We start from the raw sequence: 24,955 nt of genomic DNA, 5'->3' as shown, positions 1-24,955 counted from the left end.
GAGGTCATTTTGAATTCACATAAAATATTTTCGTATTTCTTTTAGTGTTTATCAATGCATACATTTTTCTAGTAAGCACAGTAATTATTTAACACGATAATGAATGATTACTTATTTATTTCAACAACAAAATATCTTAATAATTTATTGTTGCTAATGCTAACAAGTTTCGTAAATTTTAGATTTTTATTTTTTAATTATTTGTGCACCTTTATAGGTACATTTAGTATATTTGGTCCATAATATTCTCGCATGAGTTCTACAAAAAGGTTTGTATTATTTTTCACTTAAGTCTCTGCAATCTGCTAGGCGCACTTAGCACAGATGTTTCCTGTTTTAAGCGCACATTTTCTGCATCTGCCTTTGAGGCACTTTACACAGTTTTCACTGGTCTTGTTGCCTTTGCAGAGACTGATTTGGCACTTCCTGCGATTTCTAAGTGATTTCAATCATGTATCCTCTTCCTTTGCTTATTGTTCTTCCTCTTTCGTTCGCCAGCTGAGGCATGAACTTCTTTCTTCCCATTCTCTTGTTTGTTACTACGTTGTAGATGGCCCACGCATTTATTGCCGCCATGTGCAAGATGTTGTTGAAGAAATACATTGGCCAACTCCTACATGCAACCTTTTTAGTATATTTACGGGTCTTTTGATCAACCATGTCCACCCCATACTTGGTTGCATGCGCAGAATATTACGGTTTCAGGATTCTTATTTCCTTCCTCGCTTATTGCTACTTCACCACGCAGTTTACTCAGAGGATTGACATTTTTATTCTTCTTTCTTTGGTATACAGTCATGGTGCAGTCTGTGTTGCCATTATGTTGCAGGATGGTGGTGGAGTGTATTTCAGCATTGCGTTTTCTCAATTAATCGGGTATTTTACGACGGATCTTGCTCATTGTAACATTTAATGAAGATTTCTTTTCTTTGAGTCTTAACGAGACGTAATGAAGTTGTCGGTCGTCAGATTTCTTCCTTGATTTACAGATGGCTTCATGAGACACGGAACGCCGTACTCTCCAAGTGGTCGCTTCTCCCGATGCTTGTTCTCTTTGCCGACGTATGGGAAAGCATTACATATATACTTTGTCGCTACATCGAAAGCCAATCAGAATTTGAGACCATATTTTTCTGATTTGTTGGAAATGAATTGAGTGAACGAGCATCCTGTTTTGCTTGGTAATAGTTACTGTTCCATGGCTATATTTCCCCCTGGACGGTAAGAACGAATATTGTTTTCAATTACCTTCTTCCAAATTTCAGATACCAGAGCGAAATTGTTGCCTGCCAGGCGTTCAGCTTGAGTTGATTTTTCATCGAAATGGAGAAATCTGAGAATCTCCTGAATTCTGTTTCTTGGCATAATGTCCTTGATAAAAGTAGCTCCCCCAAGAGGGCGACCAGAGATAATTCACAGCCATATTTTTTGTCCAAATGATAACCCCGAGCACACCTAATGCCTATCAGTTTCTCCAGTTCCTCAACAGACACAGTCCAGTCATTGCCTTTTAGTACTTTTCAAGCATTTTGTGCTGTGTATTTCTTCATGAGACGTAGCAATGCTTCGACAAAAATACGACGGTGGGACCCGTGACAGGGTCGTCCACTCACTGGCAAGCGTAAGCAGTGCAACCTCCTCTCCTTCAGAAAGTCCATAGCCAACCTTTCTCCAGAAGATGAAAAATTGGCACTCTCCCAAACGGTTCCGTCCCTAGAAATCACCTTTGTAGACGCTACCAACTGCGCTTGCTGTGATGAAAGAGGTGAAGACTGACGTAGATCAGCATATGAATCCTCTATCATTATCGCTCGTCTTTCAAAAAGTCTTCATCTTCACTGGTCTCAGATATATAATCATCAGACAAGTTAAGCCAGTTTCTGATACAGCATCGGAATTCTCTAAGAGATGTAACACTTAACTTCACCAGAAAGTTCACGCTGACGATACATGTTCGAACACGTGTTTCGCGGACCAAGACTATTATCTGAACGACACGATATAAAGTGTGGTAGTTTGAAATTTACAAGTGCAACAACGAGCAGCAACCACCCAGCAAGACGGCTGACTGTTGCCGTTTCGTTTTTGGATAATTTCCATACATTCAGGAGAGAAATTACAGCGGGGCCAAATTGACCTCTTCCGACCCTCCAGCTATAGGTATATCGAATGAAGTGTTGAAGAAAATGTAAATATTTCGTAAATTTTGATACATCATCATAAAGAGGAGAAAAAATTAGTAGCAGTCATATGAGTTCATTAACGAAGTAAATAAACTGGATATGATTACGAACGAAAAAAGTGTGACAGCGGTCATTTGCCCACTTCCGCCCTTCTAGTGTTAAAATACAGATCACCACCACCATCATCATCAAATATGAAGTCGCAAAGTCTCAGTGGTGGCATTAGAGACATCGTGTTTTACTGTTCTGAGCAATTTCTCAGCGGAGACAATCAGCCATTTCCCTCTGATCTGTCTGTGAAGAGTGCATGAAACTGAATAGTACTGGTGCACAGTTTGGCTCAGCGGCTATCGAATGATCGAACTTGATTCTTCGTATCAGTATGTCGCAGTTCCTCTGAAATAGCACCGAAGGGGACAAGGGTCAACTGGTAACTATTGAAGCATCTCAGGACTCTGGAGTACATTATGTAATTAAATACGATGTTGCAGAGCCTGTGTTGCTAAAAGGAACGACTGAATGTTCCTTCAGACATAGATGCATGTTCGAATGTTCAAATGAACAAATGTCTGTGAAGTCCTATTGGACCAAACTGCTGAGGTCGTCGGTCCCTAGTGTTACACATTACTTAAACTAACATATGCTAAGAACAACACAGACACTCATGCCCCAGGGAGGACTCGAACCTCCGGCGGGAGGGGCCGCGCAGTCCGTGACATGGCGCCTCAAAACCGCTCGGCCACTCCACAAGGCTGCATGTCTGAAGGAACTTTGTTTAAACAGCAGAGGCACCTCAGTATCATATTTATCTGTCAGTACCAGGCAGCGAATTTCAATTAAAATTGCGTAATGTTTGTATGGGCCCAGGCTGTGGCGCAGGATCAATGACATATGGAACTTTGAATCAGGCTGTGACTCACATGGACTCGCATGGACAACCAGAGGAGTTAAGCCCACTGCTCGCTTAAAACGGGAAATTCTGGTACGAGTCACGATTCTGCACAAATTTTCACTGTCGTCATTCAACTACACTGCTGGTGGTTGCTCGTATTCGCAACTCTTAATGCGTTTCATGTAACCAGTGAAAATTTGTAGACCACAAGTCTTCTCCTTTTCAAAGCAAAATCTTGTTGATAATGTTTTGTTCACTAATGAGGATTCTAAATAGGATCCTTCGAGTCGAAAGGCACTGCAAAATAATGCTTCTATGACCTCGGTAATGCAAGTAGTTATGCAGTTGTGGTGCTTTTCTTGTTCGTATTCCTAGACTGTATTCACGTGACTCATGAGGGCTCCGGTTGTTAATCTTCACATGACAGGTACGTGGCAGCGTAAACAAGGCCGCTAAATGGGCCCTTTGTGACACAGAGGTGTCGCGAAGGTTAAATTCACATACGCTTTTTTCCAACTATCACAATGACCGGCTTATACTGCAGTCCTCTCAACACATTAATTAATATTATTGGTTGACATGCAACACCTCAGCGGCTGCAGATGTCGCTCACTGAAAATTATAGTACCGAACGATAGTTTTCTTCTCATTACACATATGGCACAAGACTGCTGCGAGCTTTAGTTGACGAAGAATTCCGTGTAGTGGTCATGGCAACGGACACATAATGAAGACTGTCGTGGAAAAAATCTCGTTTGGATATACTGTTTCAGTCTTATTATACAAACTAGACTTCTGCTCTAAGCTGCAATGGTGTCAACATGCACTATCAATTCTTTTGCACTACATTACTAAGCGAATTTCATATATCACAATACAGATACGACAAATATTGTGTGGCTCTAAATTATGATCGCTAGTTCGAGCCGTGATTTAGCTGTGGGACTGGTTTTCGCTAAATTTATCTTCATCTGTGTCACATCGGGGCTGATGTTCTAGTGATGCTAGTCCATACGTGGCATACTGATGTCAGAGCTGCCACGAAGTAACGGTGATCAGTCTCTACCTCAGGAAACTTCTGAAGACGCAGAGGATAGTATTGAAATAAGTGAGCACGATGCTGAATGAGATATGCTTGTCTCTTCAAGTGATGAATCTTTCAGTTCATTTGTTACTGAAGAGTGCAGTGCGTGTGAACCCGGGCCAACTACGTTGCCTGACAAAAAAAGTTGAAAATCTCAGAAAGGGAGGAGGAAAAGAAATATAGATTCACTAACTGAAAATCTACGTGTTGTTATTTCAGTGACTACCAAATCGAGTAAAAATTACAAAGAATTTGACAGTATGAACCTTTTTATCTGTATGCATCTTGATGGGTGCACCGATTCATTCGGGAAGTGTGTTTTAAAGCGATTGTATTCTCCCTGAGGCAAGCTGGACCACTGCTGATGTAACTGGTGTTTGAGATCCTGGATACTGATACTAGCGTCCTAACTGGTCCTACATGTATTCTACTGGTGACAGATCAAGGAATCTTGCTAGCGCTGGAAGATCCTTAGTATCACGCAGTAAGATCATAGAGATTCGCGCCTCGCCGGCAAGAGCATGGTCCTGTTGTGAAATAGGACAACTATTCTGTCGCTTGGGAGGTAACGCAAGAAGGACACAGTGTATTTGAGACGTAATTGTATGCCGTCAGAGTTCCCTCAATAACAAATATGTGGACCTGAAATCATACGTAATGGCTCCCTGCACCATAAGGCCGCAGTAACACCACCGGTTCTCATAAAAACTTTGGAAGAATTGGGCATCTCCCTTTACAATGGTCATTCGAGGTAGAGCCTAACCCCAATTCATCCACGAGCACAGTACAATGCCACTCATTAGAAGTCCATGCTTCAACGTCACTGTACCATACCAATCGCAGCTCAGTCTTGTTGTCTTAACGGCAGTCTACGCTTGGAAGAGTAGTACCCCAATACAGCTGCTGCTCGTCTCCGAGTAAGGGTTCTGGACTACACAGTACGATGCAGTTGGGTTCCATTACGTTTTCTCGGATGTCAGTCACAGATGCGAATGGGTGAACATGTGCTTGGTGCACAATATGATTATCGTCCCTCGTGTTGGACAGGACGTGGTTGACTGGAAACTCCATGACGAGTATGCCTCCCATCAAGATCTCGTGTAATCCACCAGTTACTAAAATGAGTGAATTTCCTACAAATATGGATGCTGCACGATTAGACCAGCCGAACTAATGGTAATCCACAATGGGGAGCCTTTCAGCCTACGCCAGTTTCCGATAACGCTTACGCGCGTACAAAACACCTCCATGTGCTGCTCAGTGATCACTCAACATCTGACGCTATTCACACCGCTTATTGCCCTATCAGCCATGGGACCAACACTACAGACGAACAACACTAACGTATTCTAGTGGCCGTTCTACTTGCCACAGAGATCTACAACTGTAATAATTTAGTCGGCCGAAGTGGCCGTGCGGTTCTAGGCGCTGCAGTCTGGAACCGCGAGACCGCTACGGTCGCAGGTTCGAGTCCTGCCTCGGGCATGGATGTGTGTGCTGTCCTTAGGTTAGATAGGTTTAACTAGTTCTAAGTTCTAGGGGACTAATAACCTCAGAAGTTGAGTCCCATAGTGCTCAGAGACATTTGTAATAATTTACCTACCCTCCGATGGTGTGTATGAGTACGAATTACAATGTCATCCGACTATGACTTCTGGGTGCTTCAGTTTTTTGTTAGGTAGTGTTATGGCAGATAAACCTTAGTCACTGGAGAAGAACCAAAACGCATAACAAAAATGGTTCAAATGGCTCTGCGCACTATGGGACTTAACATCTGAGGTCATCAGTCCCTAGAACTTAGAACTACTTAAACCTAACTAACCTAAGGACATCACTAACATCCATGCCCAAGGCAGGATTCGAACCTCCGACCGTAGCGGTAGCGCGGTTCCTTACTGAAGCACCTAGAACCGCTCGGCCACTTCGGCCGGCAAAGGCATAACAACCACATGTGATAAGCCTGGCACCTTAGCGCTCGCTAAAGTTGCAATGACTCCAAACGTGATTTTTTCTCTACTTTCATGATAAACTGATGGATGACTTTCATATTAACGCTTCATACACATCATGAGCATACGTGGGCAGTAAGATAGCTCTTATTACATACAAGACACAGACATTGTGAAGATGAATGCTATTTTGTGTCTCTTGTTATACGCAGGAACTTACGAATTTTCCCAGGACCATAAAAGCGCTAGAGGCGAAGTGGAGGAGGTTACTGTTTAACGTCTCGTCGACAACGAGGGACCCGTCGACAGCGAGGTTATTAGAGACGAAGCGCAAGCTCGGATTAGGGAAGGGTGAAGAAGGAAAACGGTCGCGGCCTTTAGAAGAAACCATACCGGCATTTGCCGTTTAAGGAAATCAAGGAAAACCTGGACCATGTTGTCCGGACCAGGGTCTAAACCGTCGTCCTCCCAAATGCAAGTCCAGTGTGCTATCCACTACGCTGCCCTGTTCGGTGCTAGATAAGCTGTGGGTGATCGTATTGCACCATTGCAAGAGAAATTTTTTAGGTTGTATACTCCTGCTGAATAAGTGGCAATTTACGAGTAGGTCGTTCGTTTTCCAAGACCATGTTCCTTCCAGAAATATCCGCCAATGAACCCAAGAAATACAATGTAATGATTATTGCTTTGGTAGACAGCACAAAATTTTCTAATATGAACTTAGAAACATATGTAGGCATACAGCTGGGTGGTTCTTTCAACACACCAAACAGCCCTTGAGAAATAATGCAACATCTTGCCTCCCCTTTAGCCAGTAGTGCCAAAAATGATACTACTGACAACTGGTTTACCAGCGTGTCATTTGCTACAATTGTACTGGAAGAACATTTGACACCTGACGGAATATTTCTGCTGTATCAAACCAGATATTTCCCCACAATTTTTGTTCAGGAAACAAAGCTCAGCATCATGAAGCATGAGCAGTTTTAAAAACTTGTAATATCGGCGTCATGGGTTACTGCTAAATTGTAATCTAATGTATTTACATCCTTGATGCATAAAGAAGGAAAGATCCATAAAGTTATAGAATTTGCAAGGAAAAACCAGAAATTGTAACTTATTAACATCATATAAAATGAGATTAAGACACTTCTGATCAGTTATGGAACTGTTACAGCGTTTTCAGAAGAACGAGAAGATGGCCATTTCTTCATTTTGGAAATTTGTCTGCCCTAAACTGATATATCCTTTACAAACTGTGGGAATAAGGTTACAGCACCTGAATTTCAGAAGAAAATCACGAAGTGGTCACTAATCTGCTAATACTAATCTACTACGTTGCCCTAAGTGTAAACAGTTGTTGTATATAATGAAATAACAACACTTTATCTAGCTATGAGAGTAAGCCGACCGCGGTGGCCTAGCAGTTCTAGGCGCTTCAGTCCGGAACCACGCGACTACTGCGGTCGCAGATCCTAATCCTGCCTCGGGCATGGATGTGTGTGATGTCCTTAGGATAGTTAGGTTTAAGTAGCTGTAAGTTCTAGGAGAGTGATGACCTGAGATATTAAGTCCCATACCGCTCAGAGCCATTTTTTTGTGAGAGTAACTGGTGCCAGTAGACAAGAATGCGTTGAACGTTGATTAATGTGCCGATGTGCTCAAATTCAAACTGCAGCAAGCAGTCCACTGTATGTGAAATTTTTTTCCAAATATGTACGAGAAAGGTAGACTAAGGTAATCTGTTTGTCCTTCAAAGGTGAGTCAAAGGCTGAACATTTACATTATATATTACGTAATGTGAAAGACACACTCCAAGGAAAGTAGATGACGCACCACAACGGAAGTCTCCGAATGATACGGAAATCAGCAATCGTGATGTTTATGTACAGACATTCAAGTGATTACAGTTTCAGAACAACTGGATGAGTTATTCAAGGTAAAGAGCTCCCAAATTGAGCAAGTCAACAACTCGTTTGTAAACCTCTGACTCTTACGCAAGCAGTTAGTTTTGACTGATGGCGTAGTTGTATGTCATGCTGAGAGATATAGTGCCAAAATTCTGTCCTGTCAGCGAGTCACATCGTTAAAAATCCCGAGGCGGTCAGAGAACCTAGCCCTTAACGCTCCAAGCATTCACAGTTGGGGAGAGGTCTGGCAAACTTGGTGGCCAAGGTGGGGTTTGAAAAGCAGGAAGACGAGCAGAATAAACAATCGCCTTGAGTGGGCAAGCATTATCTTGCTGAAATGTAAGTCTTGGATGACTTGCCACGAAGGGCTACGAAACGGGGCGTACAGTGTCATCGACATTCCACTGTTTTTTAAGAGTGCCGTAGATGACAACGAAATGGGTCCTGCTATGGAAAGAAATGACACCCCAAACTCCTGGTTGTCGGGTTGTATGGCGGGAAACAGTGAGGTAGGTACCCCAACGCTGTACGGGGCGTCTTCGGACACGTCTTTGGCCTGGAATCTCACACACAGGAATAGAATTGTCTTTTTGATGAGTCCCGCTTCGAACTGAGCCACGATGACCAGCGACGACATGTTTCGAGACGCCTCGGACAGCAATGGTACAACAGCCCGACAAGCAGAAGCGATGTTCTGGGGTGCCATTTCGTTTCATAGGAGCACCCCTGTAGTTGTCATTCGCTGCATCCTTACAGGACAGTGGTACGTCAACGATATTCTACTACCCTTTCTGATACCCTTCACGGAAGGCCATTTCGGTCTTACATTTTAGCAGTATAGTGCTCGCTCGCACATGGAGAGAGTTTCAAGTGATTGTTTGCATACTTGCCAAACCATACCTTGGGCAGCAAGCTCGCCGGATCTCTCCCCAATGGAGAAAATTTGGAGCATTACGGGCAGGGCTCTCCAACTAACTCGGCAGTTTGACGATCTAATGCGCTAATGGGACTAAATTTAGTACGATATCGCACAGGAGGACATCCTACAACAGTTAATCAATGGTTCAAATGGCTCTGAGCACTATGGTACTTAACATCTGGGGCCATCAGTCCCCTAGAACTTAGAACTACTTAAACCTAACTAACCTAAGGACATCACACACATCGATGCCAGAGGCAGGATTCGAACCTGCGACCGTAGCGGTCACGCGGTTCCAGACTCAAGCGCCTAGGACCGCACGGCCACACCGGCCGGCTATTAATCAATGCTAATCCGAATACCTGCTTGTATAAGGGCCAGGTATCGGCCAATGCGTTATTGACTTGCTCGCCTTTTTAAGCTCTTCCTCTGGAATAACTCATCCTTTTTTTTCTGAAATTGTAGTCATTTGTTTGCCTGTACATGTACATCATATCTACCGATTCCCGTGCCATTCGAGTCATTGCTTCGTGGTGTGTCGGTTTTTTGACTTACAGTGTAGTTTTCATTCAATACTGGCTGGCTCAACTAGCGAAAGTTTAATTATAACCACTCAGTACTACAAGAATAACATAGCTGTCAACGCATGTACACTAAAGTGGAAATAACCAACAAACCGGCAAAGCTCAGTATCGTGGGACTGGCGGAATGACGCTTCACGTGGTATAATTGTAATATCTTTCTCCACCGATGCCTTCTTCGCTGCACAGGACTTTCAAGGTAATAACTACTGTGCTGCAATTAACGGATGCGCGACTCCCGCTAGTGGGAGGCTGTTGCGTTATCCAAATAAGAGCGAAGTCCACGAGATAAGAACACAGTTGCAGCGACCTGAGAGTCTCGCTATCGCTAGTAGTGCAGCATGACCACGGTGGGGAGCGGCTCGCAGGAGAGACTGCAGCTCCTGAGAGGTCCGCCGCTGACGGAGGCGGAGGAGGCGGGGGCGGAGCTGCCCCTGGCGCCCTCCCTCGTCCAGAAGCTGGCCGCCTACGGAGACCGCCTTCTGCAGGTTGGTACACGGGCGATTACACTAGCACTTGCATATCCAGCATTTACAGTGAGCGAGTTCAGGGGACTTCTAACAACAATACAGAAGCTTTAGAAGCATCCAACGTTTCTATCAAAACATAATGATAATGGCTGTGAACTGGAGCCTTCACAATGGCTGAGGTACCGCATTTGTTCTCGGGAAGTAGTCGGTTCACATGCGACTCCATGAGCCATTTTAAACACTCCAGGTGAATCTACATTTATAGGTACATCTACGTGGTGTACAGATATACTCTGCAATCCATCGTTTGGTGTTTTGGTGGGGGGTAGTTTAATGGTTGTAGATTTACTTACTGTTCATAAATTAATACAGTTTTAAACATTTTTTTGTGTGGTATGATTAATATATTAAATATAAAAATGCAGTAAGTGAAACAGGCAAAAAGGAATACAAACGTCTCAAAAATGATATCGACAGGAAGTGCAAAATGGCTAAGCAGGGATGGCTAGAGGACAAATGTAAGGATGTAGAGGCCTATCTCACTAGGGGTAAGATAGATACCGCCTACAGGAAAATTAAAGAGTCCTTTGGAGATAAGAGAACGACTTGTATGAATATCAAGAGCTCAGATGGAAACCAAGTTCTAAGCAAAGAAGGGAAAGCAGAAAGGTGGAAGGAGTATATAGAGGGTCTGTACAAGGGCGATGTACTTGAGGACAATATTATGGAAATGGAAGAGGATGTAGATGAAGATGAAATGGGAGATACGATACTGCGTGAAGAGTTTGACAGAGCACTGAAAGACCTGAGTCGAAACAAGGCCCCCGGAGTAGACAATATTCCATTGGAACTACTGACGGCCGTGGGAGAGCCAGTCCTGACAAAACTCTACCATCTGGTGAGCAAGATGTATGAAACAGGCGAAATACCCTCAGACTTCAAGAAGAATATAATAATTCCAATCCCAAAGAAAGCAGGTGTTGACAGATGTGAAAATTACCGAACTATCAGCTTAATAAGTCACAGCTGCAAAATACTAACACGAATTCTTTACAGACGAATGGAAAAACTAGTAGAAGCCAACCTCGGGCAAGATCAGTTTGGATTCCGTAGAAATACTGGAACACGTGCGGCAATACTGACCTTACGACTTATCTTAGAAGAAAGATTAAGGAAAGGCAAACCTACGTTTCTAGCATTTGTAGACTTAGAGAAAGCTTTTGACAATGTTGACTGGAATACTCTCTTTCAAATTCTAAAGGTGGCAGGGGTAAAATACAGGGAGCGAAAGGCTATTTACAATTTGTACAGAAACCAGATGGCAGTTATAAGAGTCGAGGGACATGAAAGGGAAGCAGTGGTTGGGAAGGGAGTAAGACAGGGTTGTAGCCTGTCCCCGATGTTGTTCAATCTGTATATTGAGCAAGCAGTAAAGGAAACAAAAGAAATATTCGGAGTGGGTATTAAAATTCATGGAGAAGAAATAAAAACTTTGAGGTTCGCCGATGACATTGTAATTCTGTCAGAGACAGCAAAGGACTTGGAAGAGCAGTTGAATGGAATGGACAGTGTCTTGAATGGTGGATATAAGATGAACATCAACAAAAGCAAACCAAGGATAATGGAATGTAGTCTAATTAAGTCGGGTGATGCTGAGGGAATTAGATTAGGAAATGAGGCACTTAAAGTAGTAAAGGAGTTTTGCTATTTGGGGAGCAAAATAACTGATGATGGTCGAAGTAGAGAGGATATGAAATGTAGGCTGGCAATGGCGAGGAAAGCGTTTCTGAAGAAGAGAAATTTGTTAACGTCCAGTATTGATTTAAGTGTCAGGAAGTCATTTCTGAAAGTATTCGTATGGAGTGTAGCCATGTATGGAAGTGAAACATGGACGATAAATAGTTTGGACAAGAAGAGAATAAAAGCTTTTGAAATGTGGTGCTACAGAAGAATGCTGAAGATTAAATGGGTAGATCACATAACTAATGAGGAAGTATTGAATAGGATTGGGGAGAAGAGAAGTTTGTGGCACAACTTGACCAGAAGAAGGGATCGGTTGGTAGGACATGTTCTGAGGCATCAAGGGATCACCAATTTAATATTGGAGGGCAGCGTGGAGGGTAAAAATCGTAGGGGGAGACCAAGAGATGAATACACTAAGCAGATTCAGAAGGATGTAGGTTGCAGTAAGTACTGGGAGATGAAAAAGCTTGCACAGGATAGAGTAGCATGGAGAGCTGCATCAAACCAGTCTCAGGGCTGAAGACCACAACAACAACATGATTAACACTAAAAATTTTCATCAATGCCGAAGTATCCTTCATCGGGAAGTATATCTACATTAACTGAATCTTCACAGTCACGGTAATATGAAAGAGAAGTGACCTGGAACGTTTCAGCTCTCTTCTGCTCCCCGCCGTTGATACTGCTAGACTCCGTCGTTCACTAAAAGTTCTATGTGTATGTTAGTACACACAGCTTCACTATAGGCTGACTTGACTACGGGGTAGGTGCAGTAATACTCTCCGATGATTCTTTAATGCTGACGACAGATTGGGGGAAAATTATTGACAAAATGAAAACTGTTTCGATGAAAGGAGGCCTGTTCCGACGAAATTGTTCCGTGCGCCGTTTCGAAGCGGCACTCATTCATCAAGAGAGACGACTGTCTGTGCGAGTACATGTCAACGATCACACAATCCAGTGAAGTTCGTTTCGAATGAAAAATAGCTCACCTTTTCACCAACTTTTATTTATTTAATCTTCTTGTATCCTTTACTAACATTTAAACGCATTTAAGCTGATTTTTATACGCCCCAGGGCCTAATAGGCTTCTACCTTTAAAAAAAGAATGGAATATTTTCGCCTAAGTCTCCACGTCTGTTCACGCCATCACATGAACACAAAAGCTACAGTCTCCGTTACACTTCTTCTCGTTCCAACAACGTCTCTCAATTCTTCACACTGCAGAGAGCTTCTTTCTTGCAGTTGACAATGTTTGTCTGGCAGTTAACACGAGTATCGTGATCTTAGTGCATGCGCTCAGAGTTTAATTTGTTTATTTACAGTTCCTACAAGGAATATTTAATAAAATTGACACAATAATGTATCGTGACAATTGTACTTCTCAGTACCATTATTTGCTTTGCTGTTCCACTCGCAAATGGATGGAGGGAAAAGCGACTATCTACATGCTTCCGCACGAGATCTAACTTCTCTTATGTTGCTTTTACGGTACATGAAGTGGTTCTTTTCGTATCAGCTTAATAAGTACCGTGCCCTAGTGTATCGTAAGGCCAGAAAGAAAAGGGCCCCCTTCAAAGGCGCCAAAAAAGGTGCTGTTATTCTCATTTTCAATTGAAGTTGCTTTTAATACTCATTATTTTCCAAATCAGGTTCAATGGCTTTACTAGCTTCAACCAAAATTAAATTCAAGCGAAAATGGTCATTGTTGGTGAAGAATGTGCTTGGTGACGAATAACTGCATTCGTAGCTGATGTTCATGTAACGGATACCATGTTGGAATACGCTAGCTGGGCTTCCAGTTTAGAAGCTGGTTCAATAAATTAACTAACGATAGCGCGCTGATGACGCTCGACCGTTTCGTCTCTAAGCGAGTCACTTATAACGTAATTTAAAATGCCACAAAGGACTTGCGTTATATAATTAAAGTAGGAAAATGTGAGTTTGTCATTTTGCAAAATAAAAGAAAGATTAAAATAAAATGGGCCAACTGCCTCTGGGAAAACGGAACAATAAATGCACTTATATTTGTATCATGACGCTGCCAAAACGGGAAGAAGGTAACATCGTAATGAAACTTTCTTTTATACGTAAACTAATCACAACTTTGCAGAAGAAAGATTATGTATCATGTAAGGGGTTTACAGGTCTTAATTTTCAAAATAATTTGCTGTTTTATAATACGGTTAAAGAAAAGACATTGATGCTGTAAGGAAATTTCAAAAAAAAAATTCCAAAATATTTAAGAAAAATTGTTTAAAGTTTTTCTTTGAAGTGAATGCAATTTCATCAGCGTCGCATTAGATGTTTAGAGGCTCCTTTATTAGGCACCGCTGCAATTGCACACCGTTATAGGTGCGGCTTCAGGTGACATTCACTGTTCACTTTAAAGGGCTAGAGTGAATCTAACATACAAGTTGTAAACTGATTAGTTGCGTAACCTCTTAAATCGATAATCATTGAAAGGCTAAACTCGGAGTTATACATCGTAAGACGAACGACGTCGGAAGCGTCGAAATTCATGCTCGAAAAATACCGCAAAGCTGCTTATTTTGTTAGAATAATTTACTGAGTAACCACAGATTTGGTATATAACACGTACGGCGTAAACATTACAAATTGCATTAATTGCAGGTAAACGTCATGATACACTCTATATGGTCACTCACACACACACAACAGTCAGTACGTCAAAGCTTCTTACGCTGGAACATTTGCGTAAAAATTATAATTGAATATCAGCTTCTTACAGAAACTGGGCCCCGTTAAGATAGTCAGTGTTGTCAGCTGTCGAATCAGGTCCGTCATAGATGTAGACTGACGAAATTCTGCTTTGATCAAGGCCTTAGGCAACTTACGCCTTTTTCATAGCGTGGACGCTCTAGTATCACATGATTGAGGCCTGCGATCTCAGTTCACTGACCTTCGCAGTATACAGATGGCTGAACTTTCATCCCATAATGATGTGAACAACCGTGACTCAACCGGATGCGGGATATAGTTGTGGTATAACGTCTAGATAGCTTCGTGGAATACTCGGCTGTACTGCGGCATAGTATCTTCCTTTAGACATTCTTAAGACCTCCCATGTCTCTGTGATGGATCTTCTTCTTTACTTCAGGAACAAAATCTGTGTCTGAAGGCACATGTAATGAGGTTGGCCATTAATAACACTTCGTTTTGCCTTGTGGTCCGCCACCTCGTGACATAGGTACCAGAGTGTCCTTTGATCCATAATAACTGAAGAAGTTTATGTCGATTTTCACACATGGTAGTTACTGTTGGGGACCCATTGTTAAGTTTCTAGTGTACTCCACGGATCCGTCACAACAAGGATGTTGTCGAACTGATTTGCCGCATATTGAAGGGCTTCCTCAAATGCAAAATCTTCGGCAGTGAAGATGCTGTCTTCCGTCGGTAGTTTAAGCATATCCCAAGATAGTGGATTCCGCAGATGTAAGCAAAGCCGGTGCCAAAGTTGTCTTATAACAGACACAGGTTTTAAAAAATTGACTGGTGGTAAAATGCAGTTCCCATTAAAAGAGGAGTGCAGTTAACACACACATCTCCGTCACGGGGATAGAACCGTAGTTCGTGTTGGTCACCACTAAAACTATGCTAAAGCAGTAATGACATTGCATTGAAGAATTTTCATTTATTTTAAAAATAATTTTTAAAGCTTCCTTAAGATTCTTCGGAGAATTTTAAGAAAAATATTTACACTAGCAATTCATAATCTAAGCTGTGGTGGCCGTAACTACAAAACAGTGTGTTCAATGGAAAATGTTCTTTAGCATCACACGGGCCAACAACCAGGAATGATAACCGGAGGTGTCTTTCCTTTTCATCGCAGGACCACTTTGGTCGACAACCTTGCACCATAGCGGTACGCCGACGTTATTCTACGCCCCGTATTGTTGCCTAAATCGCAAGCCATCCCGGGCTCACATCTCAGCAGCGTACTGCCCGCCCACACACGGCAACACTGTCTACTGCTGGTCTTCATTTTTGTCAAACGCTACCTTAGCCTGCAAGGTCGCTAGATATCTTGTAGGCTGAGAATGTTTGGAGCAATATGAGCAAGTCCCTCCAACCATCTATGGATTTTTACGGTTTATTCATCAACGGGACAGAATCTGGCACGATATCCGTCAGGAAGACCTCCAGCAAGTCTTCAATCAATGCCAACCCGAATAAACGCTTGCATACGGGACAGATCTGGATCAACACGTTATTGACAATTATAGCTCCTGCATTCCTGATCTGTTTTCCTCACTGCGAAGGTTTCCCATGGCAAAGCAGGTGCCACCCACTGGTTTAATTATTGAAAATGGATGTGTACGGAAATGTGATTCCCAATAATGATTTGAGAGCATTGCGCACTGAGTACAGCTTAGAAGTCATAAAGGCAGGTCATTGAGAGGACCAAGTAAATGTAGGCGGACAATTATTGGTCATGTCGACCCTGATCCAGGACAGTCATTACTAGACAGCTGTTGTTTTTGGCGACCCTTATCAAGGATCTTACTTCTGGAATCGTTTCTTGTTTCGCAATCAGAACGGTACAGTGAGGCACATTTTAGGATGAGAAGTCAGTTGCAGCGATCATTTATCGTCCCAGTTTTGTCTCACTTGCGCACTGTTCAGAAAGCATAGCGTTGTTAACACAAAGTGTATTTTATTTTCCTTATATGATTGCATTTTGTGGGATTTAACTCTTACGAGTTGCGTTGAAGTTTTGTCTTTCTTGTATGTGATGATCTGTTTATTTGTAAGGGGTGTTAATTTATATCTGATTTGTACTTACCCATGTTCACTAAATTAGCAGATTTCATAACTGCGCTGTTTAAAACGGATAGAGTGCACTCTAGAGAAGCTAGAGAAATCACTAGGCAAAAGGATTTAACAGTTTAGTTAGATGTTATGTTGATACTTTTTGAGGGAGAGGCGCTAGCAGCTGTTCCATTACCTGAAACCCAGGAAAACGTACCGAAAACCAAGCAGTGTGAAAGTGGCATTGTTAGCGTAACGGAGTCAAATTTAGTGTAGAGGAGCTCAAGTTAAGGATTTATGGTGGACGGTCCTCCCTGGCTTAAAAAAATATTGAAAGAAGCACAGGAGAGAGATAGAAAAGCCCATGAGAGAGATAGGTAAAGAAGAATCAGAGCGGATAGAACAACGGGAGAGCGATAACAAAGACGAAGCAGACAGCAAAATAACCACCAAGACACAAGCAATTTTGGAAAAAATACTGACAGAAATAGATTGAAATGTTTTTCCGAGTTGAAATCAATGGGCAGATGGATAATTGCTTTCTAAAACTGAGTAAAGCGTCGTGGCCAGGCTGGTACAGCTGGAATCAAGACTGCTGAAGGCAGAGGAAGCTAATAGTTCACTATCACAAAGTGTGTAGAAGAGAGAATAAACAAATACCTCATTGAGTCAAAAAGTGATAATTCTGGAGGAGCGAACATTATCGGAGGCCACAGAACCGGGGCGATCTGAACTTGTCTCGGTCAGAGGTAATCTTGAAAAATTAAAGATAGCAATTGAGTGACTGCGAGCCATGGTGCTGCTAATATCAGTAGCAGGGAGTAGAATGGGGAACGTTAAATGATTAGAGTATTTGCGAGAATTCACAGCTGACCAGCTTACCTCTCTTTGTAAATGCAACGTTTCGAGAGATTCAAGTGCAGCGACAGTATCTGTGTCCAGTACAAGACAAAAATGTTTTGACAAACACTTCTCGTTAAAAAATGTCTTACTTATACTGCAGTAGTAGACCATTATATCGAAATAAGGACGGAAAAATAGATAAAAGCTGACCTCGGGGAAGATCAGTTTGGGTTCCGATGAAATGTCGAAACACCCGAAGCAACAATCGCGCTATGACCTCTCTTAGCAAATAGGCTAAGGAAAAGAAAACGTAAGTTTATAGCATTTCAAGAATTACAGAAAGCCTTTGGCAATGTTGACTGGAGTAATTCTTTAATAATCTGGGAGTAGATCTGTGGAAGGTAGCGGTAGGATTAGTTGCAGCTTGTACAGAAACCAGACGGCTGTCGTAAGTGTTGGACGACATGAAAGGAAGCATGGTTGAGAAGAGAGCGAGACAGTGTTCTAGCTTATCACATTCAAACTGTACAATGAGCAAGCAGTCAAGAAAACAAAGGGAAATTTTGGAGAAGCAATTAAAGGCCAGGAATAAGGTATAAAAACATTAGGGTTTGCCGATAATATTATAATTCTCTGAGAGACAGCGACGAATTTGAAACAGTAGTTGAACGAAAATGTTTCAGATGGCTCTGAGCACTATGGGACTTAACAAATGGTTCAAATGGCTTTGAGCACTATGGGACTCAACTGCTGTGGTCATAAGTCCTCTAGAACTTAGAACTACTTAAACCTAACTAACCTAAGGACATCACACACATCCATGCCCGAGGCAGGATTCGAACCTGAGACCGTAGCAGTCGCACGGTTTCTTGGGACTTAACATCTGAGGTAATCAGTCCCCTAGAACTTAGAACTTCTTAAACCTAACTAACCTAAGGACATCACACACATCCATGCCCGAGGCAGGTTTCGAACCTGCGACCGCAGTAGTCACACGGTTCCAGACTGAAGCGCCTAGATCAGCTAGGCCACCGCGACCGGCAGTTAAACAAAATGAGCAGTGTCTTGAGAAGAGGGTGCAAGACAGTACATGAAAAAAAGTTAAGGAAGGGTGATGGAATATAGTCGAACGAAATTATATTAAGCCGAGGGAGATATAAGAGGAAATGAGACGCTAAAATTAGTTGATGACATTACGTATTTGAGTAGCAAAATAACTGATGATGACCGAATTGTAGGTTGTATAAAAGGTAAACTGGCAATGGCAAGAAAACGTATCGAAAGAAGAGAAATTTCTTATCGAGAATGTTAATTTAAATATTATCAACTCCTTTCTGAAGGTATTTGTTTGGAGTCTAGCCTTCTGTCGAAGTGTAACTTGGATGATAAACAGACAAGAAGAGAATAAAAGCTTTTGAAATGTGGTGCTACAGAAGTATGCTGAAGATAAGATGGGTAGATCGCGTATTTTATGAGGAGGAACTGAATAGAATCATGGTTATAAGAAACTTGTGGCAAACCTTGACTAAAATAAAACATCGGTTAATGAGACAAATGCTGAAGCATGAAAGAATCTTTATTTTACCACTGAAGGAAAGTGTGGAGGGGTTAAATTGTAGAAGGAGACCAAAAGAGTCGTTTAAAATGGAGTCTGCAATAGTTATTCGCAGATGGTGAGGTTGGCACAGGATTGAGTAGCGTGCGGAGCTGCGTGAAATCAGTCTTCGGACTGAAGGCCACAAAAACAACCAAACGCAACGAACTATCAGAAATTAGACAGTGGTAGAGTTTTCCTGATAAAAATTACTATTAGAATTTTGCTTCACTCAATGACATTCAGCACACGTCTGCAGACCATGGCTGTGCGAGCGTGTATGTTGTGGGGAATGCTACTTTTTCCAGTGGTTTCCACTTATATTCGGGGAAGTTAGTGTTTCTAATTTCTTCTAAGTAACGAGTTACACGATTTATTTCTCCCACTCCCAGAGAATCATTTTTCACGGTGTGGCTACGAGAGGGCGGATGGGGAGGACACGTGATTGCTTGAGCGGCACAGTGGCTGAGTTAGTGGTAAGGACGCTGGCGGAGAGGTCAGGCAGCTGCAGAAATTAGAAGCAGCAACATCCTCTGAGCCCAGCGCCGTCGTCGTGGTGGAAGTGGTGGACAGACCTGCGGCATGTCTCCAGGGTTCGAATTTGCGAGGCGGCCTAGATGTATGAAACGGCGAACTGAACCTGAATGTGTAGTAGCCAGTTGCTGGACGGAGACGAACAATCTAAGGTTTGGGCGGAACCGTCGGCGAGGGCCTGAGAAAGCTGGTGCACTGCCGCGCTCTCAGCCGGACCTCTCCAAAGTCGGCATGGGGCGTGACTGCTGTGTGAACACAGCAGCCTGGAGTAGGGGATGGCGTCTCGCTCCAGTCGGGTGGACAGCGACTTCAGTCGATGCAGAGAAGGGGGTCTGCATGTCACGTATAGTAAGCACTACCCAACTGCTTTTGCAGCTGACGTGTGTACATAGGTAGTTTCAAGGTTGATACACTGCACTGTGGGATATGCGAACAGTGTGTGTGCTAGCAAGAATTACTTCACAGAGGTCCATAGTTGTCGTATGACAAGCTATGGTCCATACGGATGGCAGACAGAGTATAGTTGAGCGCGAGGTGAGCGGGACCAGCTGAAATTTGGTAATACGACCTGTGAGCACCATTGAGTGAATCCTAAAGCGTTTTGCTTAAGATACACTGTGATCGAACTCAGTTACTGAGACATTCTGCTATAAATTGATCTTCTTATTTATTTTCTGTGAGGAATCTCATATTCGTGGTATCACATAAGAATTATTAAGCATATGCATAAGTAGTTTGGTAGAGAACTGTGTATAGTTCTTGTTGATAGCTATCCGGTAACATTTGCAATAGTATACCAAGGCGTGTCGTGTGTTACGATCCAAGTTAACAGTTGTTTGCCACCTCATATTTTACTACTGAAGGTGTGCCAGATATATTAACTGATTTTTGCCAAGAATCAAGCACTGTAAATAGTTAATGTTGTTGCCCTGTTACGTGAGTTAGGGCAAAGATTTTACTATACATTTTTCACTTTCATTGAAGAAACTTGGTTGTATTGATTGCGTGGAGCCCTGCTTACGGTTCTTTCAAGGCTACACAATATTTTGTTTACTGGAAGTGTATTTGTTATTCTGTAGATGTTGAATAAACTATTGTGAAACTGAACTCCATGTCCGCAGAAATCCCAGTAGGAACCACACTCCACCTGCCGGCCGGTGTGGCCGAGCGGTTATAGGCGCTTCAGCCCGGAACCTCGCGACTGCTATGGTCGCAGGTTCGAATCCTGCCTCGGGCATGGATGTGTGTGATGTCCTTAGGTTAGTTAGGTTTCAGTAGTTCTAGGGGACTGATGACCTCAGATGCTCAGAGCCATTTGAATTCGAACACTCCACCTAAGCCCCACGCTCTGATTTTATATTGTTTTGTTTTCATTTTTCTTCAGCCATACAGGTTATTCGGAAATTCCCATTACAAATATCTAGGACTTGTAGAGGGAGCCGTGCGGTTAAAGGCGCTGCAGTCTGGAACCGCAAGACCGCTACGGTCGCAGGTTCGAATCCTGCCTCGGGCATGGATGTTTGTGATGTCCTTAGGTTAGTTAGGTTTAACTAGTTCTAAGTTCTAGGGGACTAATGACCTCAGCAGTTGAGTCCCATAGTGCTCAGAGCCATTTGAACCATTTTTTTTTTTTTTTTGTAGAGGGTAGTGAGCGCATAATATTTTGAATAAGAACCCACGTCTGGAAACGTTATCCAGCAATGCTTCAGAGTGACAAGTTATACGCGCCAGCGCCTATAAATGTAGGCATAGGCAGAGTTACACCTCGATGATGTTACAAACTTTCTAGGAAGATGGAGACGGATAAATGTATGAATGTGACGTAAGGATTCCTGGTTTTGAAACAAACGAATCGAAAGTTACAAGCAAAATCATTCTGCTACCTCTGACATTTGTGAATACATGTACCAATTCTGTTGTTGCTAAGAAAGTAGGGTATGCAAATTCCACGGGTGGTAGCATGGAGCAAAACAGAAAAAACCCTAGTAAATATGGCCTCTAAAATGTATACCTTAAAAGTTATGAGCACTTGTTCGTCTTCGCTGTTGGGAAACACATTGAACAACTGCTCATAGCTTTTCCTTATTTAAGTATATACTATCACTTCTAAGAGTTGACTACCCTACAATTTTAGGAACAACAACACCAGTACATATATACAACTGTGAGACGTATCAGACCGGTTTTCGTTTATAACTTTCGACTCGTTCGTTTCCCGTAGAGGGACACTTACCTCATATTGATACAGTTATCCTTCTCCACCATTCTGGAAGGTCTGTAACAGATCACCGAGTCATCTTGTATATACATATATTTACAGGCGCAGGTGCCTATAAATTAGAAACTCTGTAGCGTCGTTGAGTGATGTTTCCGGACACGGATTCCTACTCAAAATATTATTCACTCACCCCCTTCTACACGTCCTAGAAGTTTGTAACGGAAATTTCCGAACAACTGTATAGTAGGATATAAATACTCTACCACTTCGTTTTCTTTTGGTTTTTTTGTTATTAACTATTTTTTAAAGGCACTGGAAGCTCACCATTTGAGGTGTGTGTTGCAAGAGCTTCATGTGCATCACATGCAACAGGACCCCTTGGTCGTGGCTCTGGATCAAATGACGGAGCTTCCAGTGGCTCGAAAACTAGTTGATGGTACAGAAAATAAATCTTATGAAAAAATCGAAATAAGCAACTCATTAGGTATTTTTCCCCAATAAATCGCCGATTGAAATCACAGTTGCAGTTCTTCATCCATAATGGATAAAGTGAAAAGCCTTTTGTGCCTTGGCTGATAAATTTGGTTACTAACACATACAAAATCTGAAACGCTTTTAGATAAACATTTCCTGAAAAAGGGCCATGACACCCATGATCCTCCCTAGGATCCGTGTCTCCTAGAGAGTGATTACTTTCCATTGAATGTTTTATCGTGATATGTAATACAGCATTATTAACTAACTGCGTCAGCTTCTCAAGGGTGGGAATAAGTGTACTTGTCTGGCCTTGCCGTAATAAATTATATAAGTGAATCAGTCCGTTGCATAAGAGACAGAGGTGGACCATTGCGTTACTGAGTAACTCAATTTTTGAGCACTTTCTCTGGAATAAATCATAAGAAATTATGTAATTTTTCTGGAATTATGATCATTAGTTCGTACATTTATATCACACCTACCCATCTCTGTTATATTCGGATAATTCCAATTTTTTCCTGTTTTTAGATTGTATATACACAAACATTGCTCATGAATAATTTTGTTTATTAGTGAAAACTGTATAAAATCCCTAAAGGATATTCTGAGATTTGTCTGCACATGAGGATAGGAATTTCGGAGGAGAGACTGTAACTTTATAATAAGTTCGACGACGTATTGTATAACAAGTGGGAGGAATACACTTAAACACAGTCTACGACAAATACCGCTCGCTGGATAACACTGCTAGATTATTTTGTTGATTCCTTGCCATCCTTTTCGCCAGCTGTAACGTTCATCCTGGCAAGGCCGCTTCTCGCACCACAAGCGCTTCTCACTCATCAATTTAGAAATTATTCTAGTGAGTTTACTTCTGTAGTGGGTGGGAGATCTGTGACTGCGTTTGTGTGCGTGTTCTGGTGCAGGTGGTGGTGGGCCAGGAGTCGCGGGCAGACTGGGTGCTGCGGCAGGCGGCGGCGGAGCTTTCGGCACTGCAGAAATCCGTCCCCAGCCTGCGGGAGGGCCACACGGTCGCCATCTGCTCTAGGAGGTCGGCGCTCTTCCTGCCCGCCATGGTGGCCACACTGTGCTCGGGAGCCGTCTGCGCAGTCGTCAACGCCGACCTCCCTCTCGGTGAGCACGTCACCTCAACTGCTTCTCTCAGCCAACTCGGTCTCACACAATCGCCTATTACGCGCTACGTAAGTGTGCTAGACATACAGGAATAGGAACAAATCCCTTTTCATTCATCCTTTGTTTTGTAAGAGATGAACACAAGCCTTCTTCAGAGTCTCCAGAATTCCTAAGTGCCGCCAGCCCCCCTGCTGGCTGGGGCACTTTTTCAGGAAGGTCACCTGAAACAATTCCTTACGCATCTGGCGACTCACAAGTTCAAGTGACACACTACGGGAAGGCGTAGAGCTCTCCTCAACCACAATGGAATGTATTCGAGTGCAGTTTCAGGTAAGTAGTACGTGTGGCATATAGAAAGAGCTGATATGATTCCTACTGAATTCGTTACGTTGCGACTGGGGTTTGAGGAAGAATTGTAGTTTTGACGTACACGAAATATGGGACGCTCTCAGGCCAAATTGACGACAAAAGTCAAAAGGGGAAATCTATACAAGAAACAGACGGATAGAAGCTCATGTGAGAAGGGACGGGGATTTGTTGCATCGTTATTAGAAACTGTTCTTACCTGTTTTAAGGGTGCTAATTTCAGATTACCACCACGGAAGACTCACATTCAGCCGTTTTCTTGATGTACATATTTGTGACAAATTGTTTATCACTTACTGTTGCCTTGATAATCTCAAGGGGCAATGTAAGAAGAGCACTGATTATGTGTTGTAAGGATTCACCATCTTTATGTAATGTTTGTCAAACCGTACAGTAAAACCCAGTTTGATGTGGAGTAGAGGTAAATATATTTTCCTTCAGCTGAAAGTTGGTTCACTGACAACATTTGTCATACGAGCTTCAAGAGTCTCACGTATGGGCCATTCCCTCCTGTCCCAGTGAATATCTCCCGCTCGGCTGCCCCATATGCACATGAACTAGGGATAAGTTGTAAATTTTCTCTGATGACTAACAGCAAGTTAAACATTTTGGGATCTACTCATATTACCATTCAGCTTCTGCTATTTTAGTATTTTAACCACAGTCTGGATGTCATTACGCTCCTCTCATAAATACACATTATGACAATCTGGATCCCGGTGCATGAACATTTCAATTATGTAATAGGGCACACTTTGGACTGCATTTTGAACTGCCTACATATAAGCGTCAGTCATTTTGGCTGTACGATAAAACGCCTGTTTTTTGGAGAAGACCACAGACATCTTAGAAACAAAAAAACTTATTTTCTTCTGTAAAATATCGAGAAAGACCTCTTCCGGCTTTCGGTAATATGACACTATTACACTATGATTCATCGCACACTTTTCTTGCAATCTGGAGGCTTTCACCGGCAAGTTTGGAAAGAGACCTAAATTCGTCTCACGCTCTTTCGTTCGTGCATTACTTCAGGAAAATCTCATTTAATACTTCAGCAACAATCTGCTTTCATTTATTTGTCCCATAGTCTTTCTAAGTAACAAAAAAAATGGTTCAAATGGCTCTGAGCACTATGGGACTTAACTTCTGTGGTCATCAGTCCCCTAGAACTTAGAACTACTTAAACCTAACTAACCTAAGGACATCACACACGTCCATGCCCGAGGCAGGATTCGAACCTGCGACCGTAGCGGTCGCGCGGTTCCGGACTGAGCGCCTTAACAGC

General features: G+C 42.5%; 1 protein-coding gene across 1 annotated transcript in view; it reads left to right on the top strand.

Moving 5' to 3' along the window:
- The first annotated feature begins 9,859 nt into the window (after positions 1-9,859).
- Positions 9,860-24,955, top strand: part of LOC124803230 (4-coumarate--CoA ligase 1-like) — a 96,547-nt gene continuing 81,451 nt past the window's right edge. Inside the window, exons 1-2 of the mRNA XM_047264409.1 lie at positions 9,860-10,006; positions 23,097-23,304. Of these exons, the coding sequence (XP_047120365.1) occupies positions 9,860-10,006; positions 23,097-23,304 (355 nt within the window). The remainder of the gene's footprint in view (positions 10,007-23,096; positions 23,305-24,955) is intronic.

The sequence above is a fragment of the Schistocerca piceifrons genome, chromosome 6 (assembly GCF_021461385.2).
Source record: "Schistocerca piceifrons isolate TAMUIC-IGC-003096 chromosome 6, iqSchPice1.1, whole genome shotgun sequence".
Taxonomy (NCBI): Eukaryota; Metazoa; Arthropoda; class Insecta; order Orthoptera; family Acrididae; genus Schistocerca; species Schistocerca piceifrons.
This window is presented reverse-complemented; position numbering and strand designations above follow the sequence as displayed.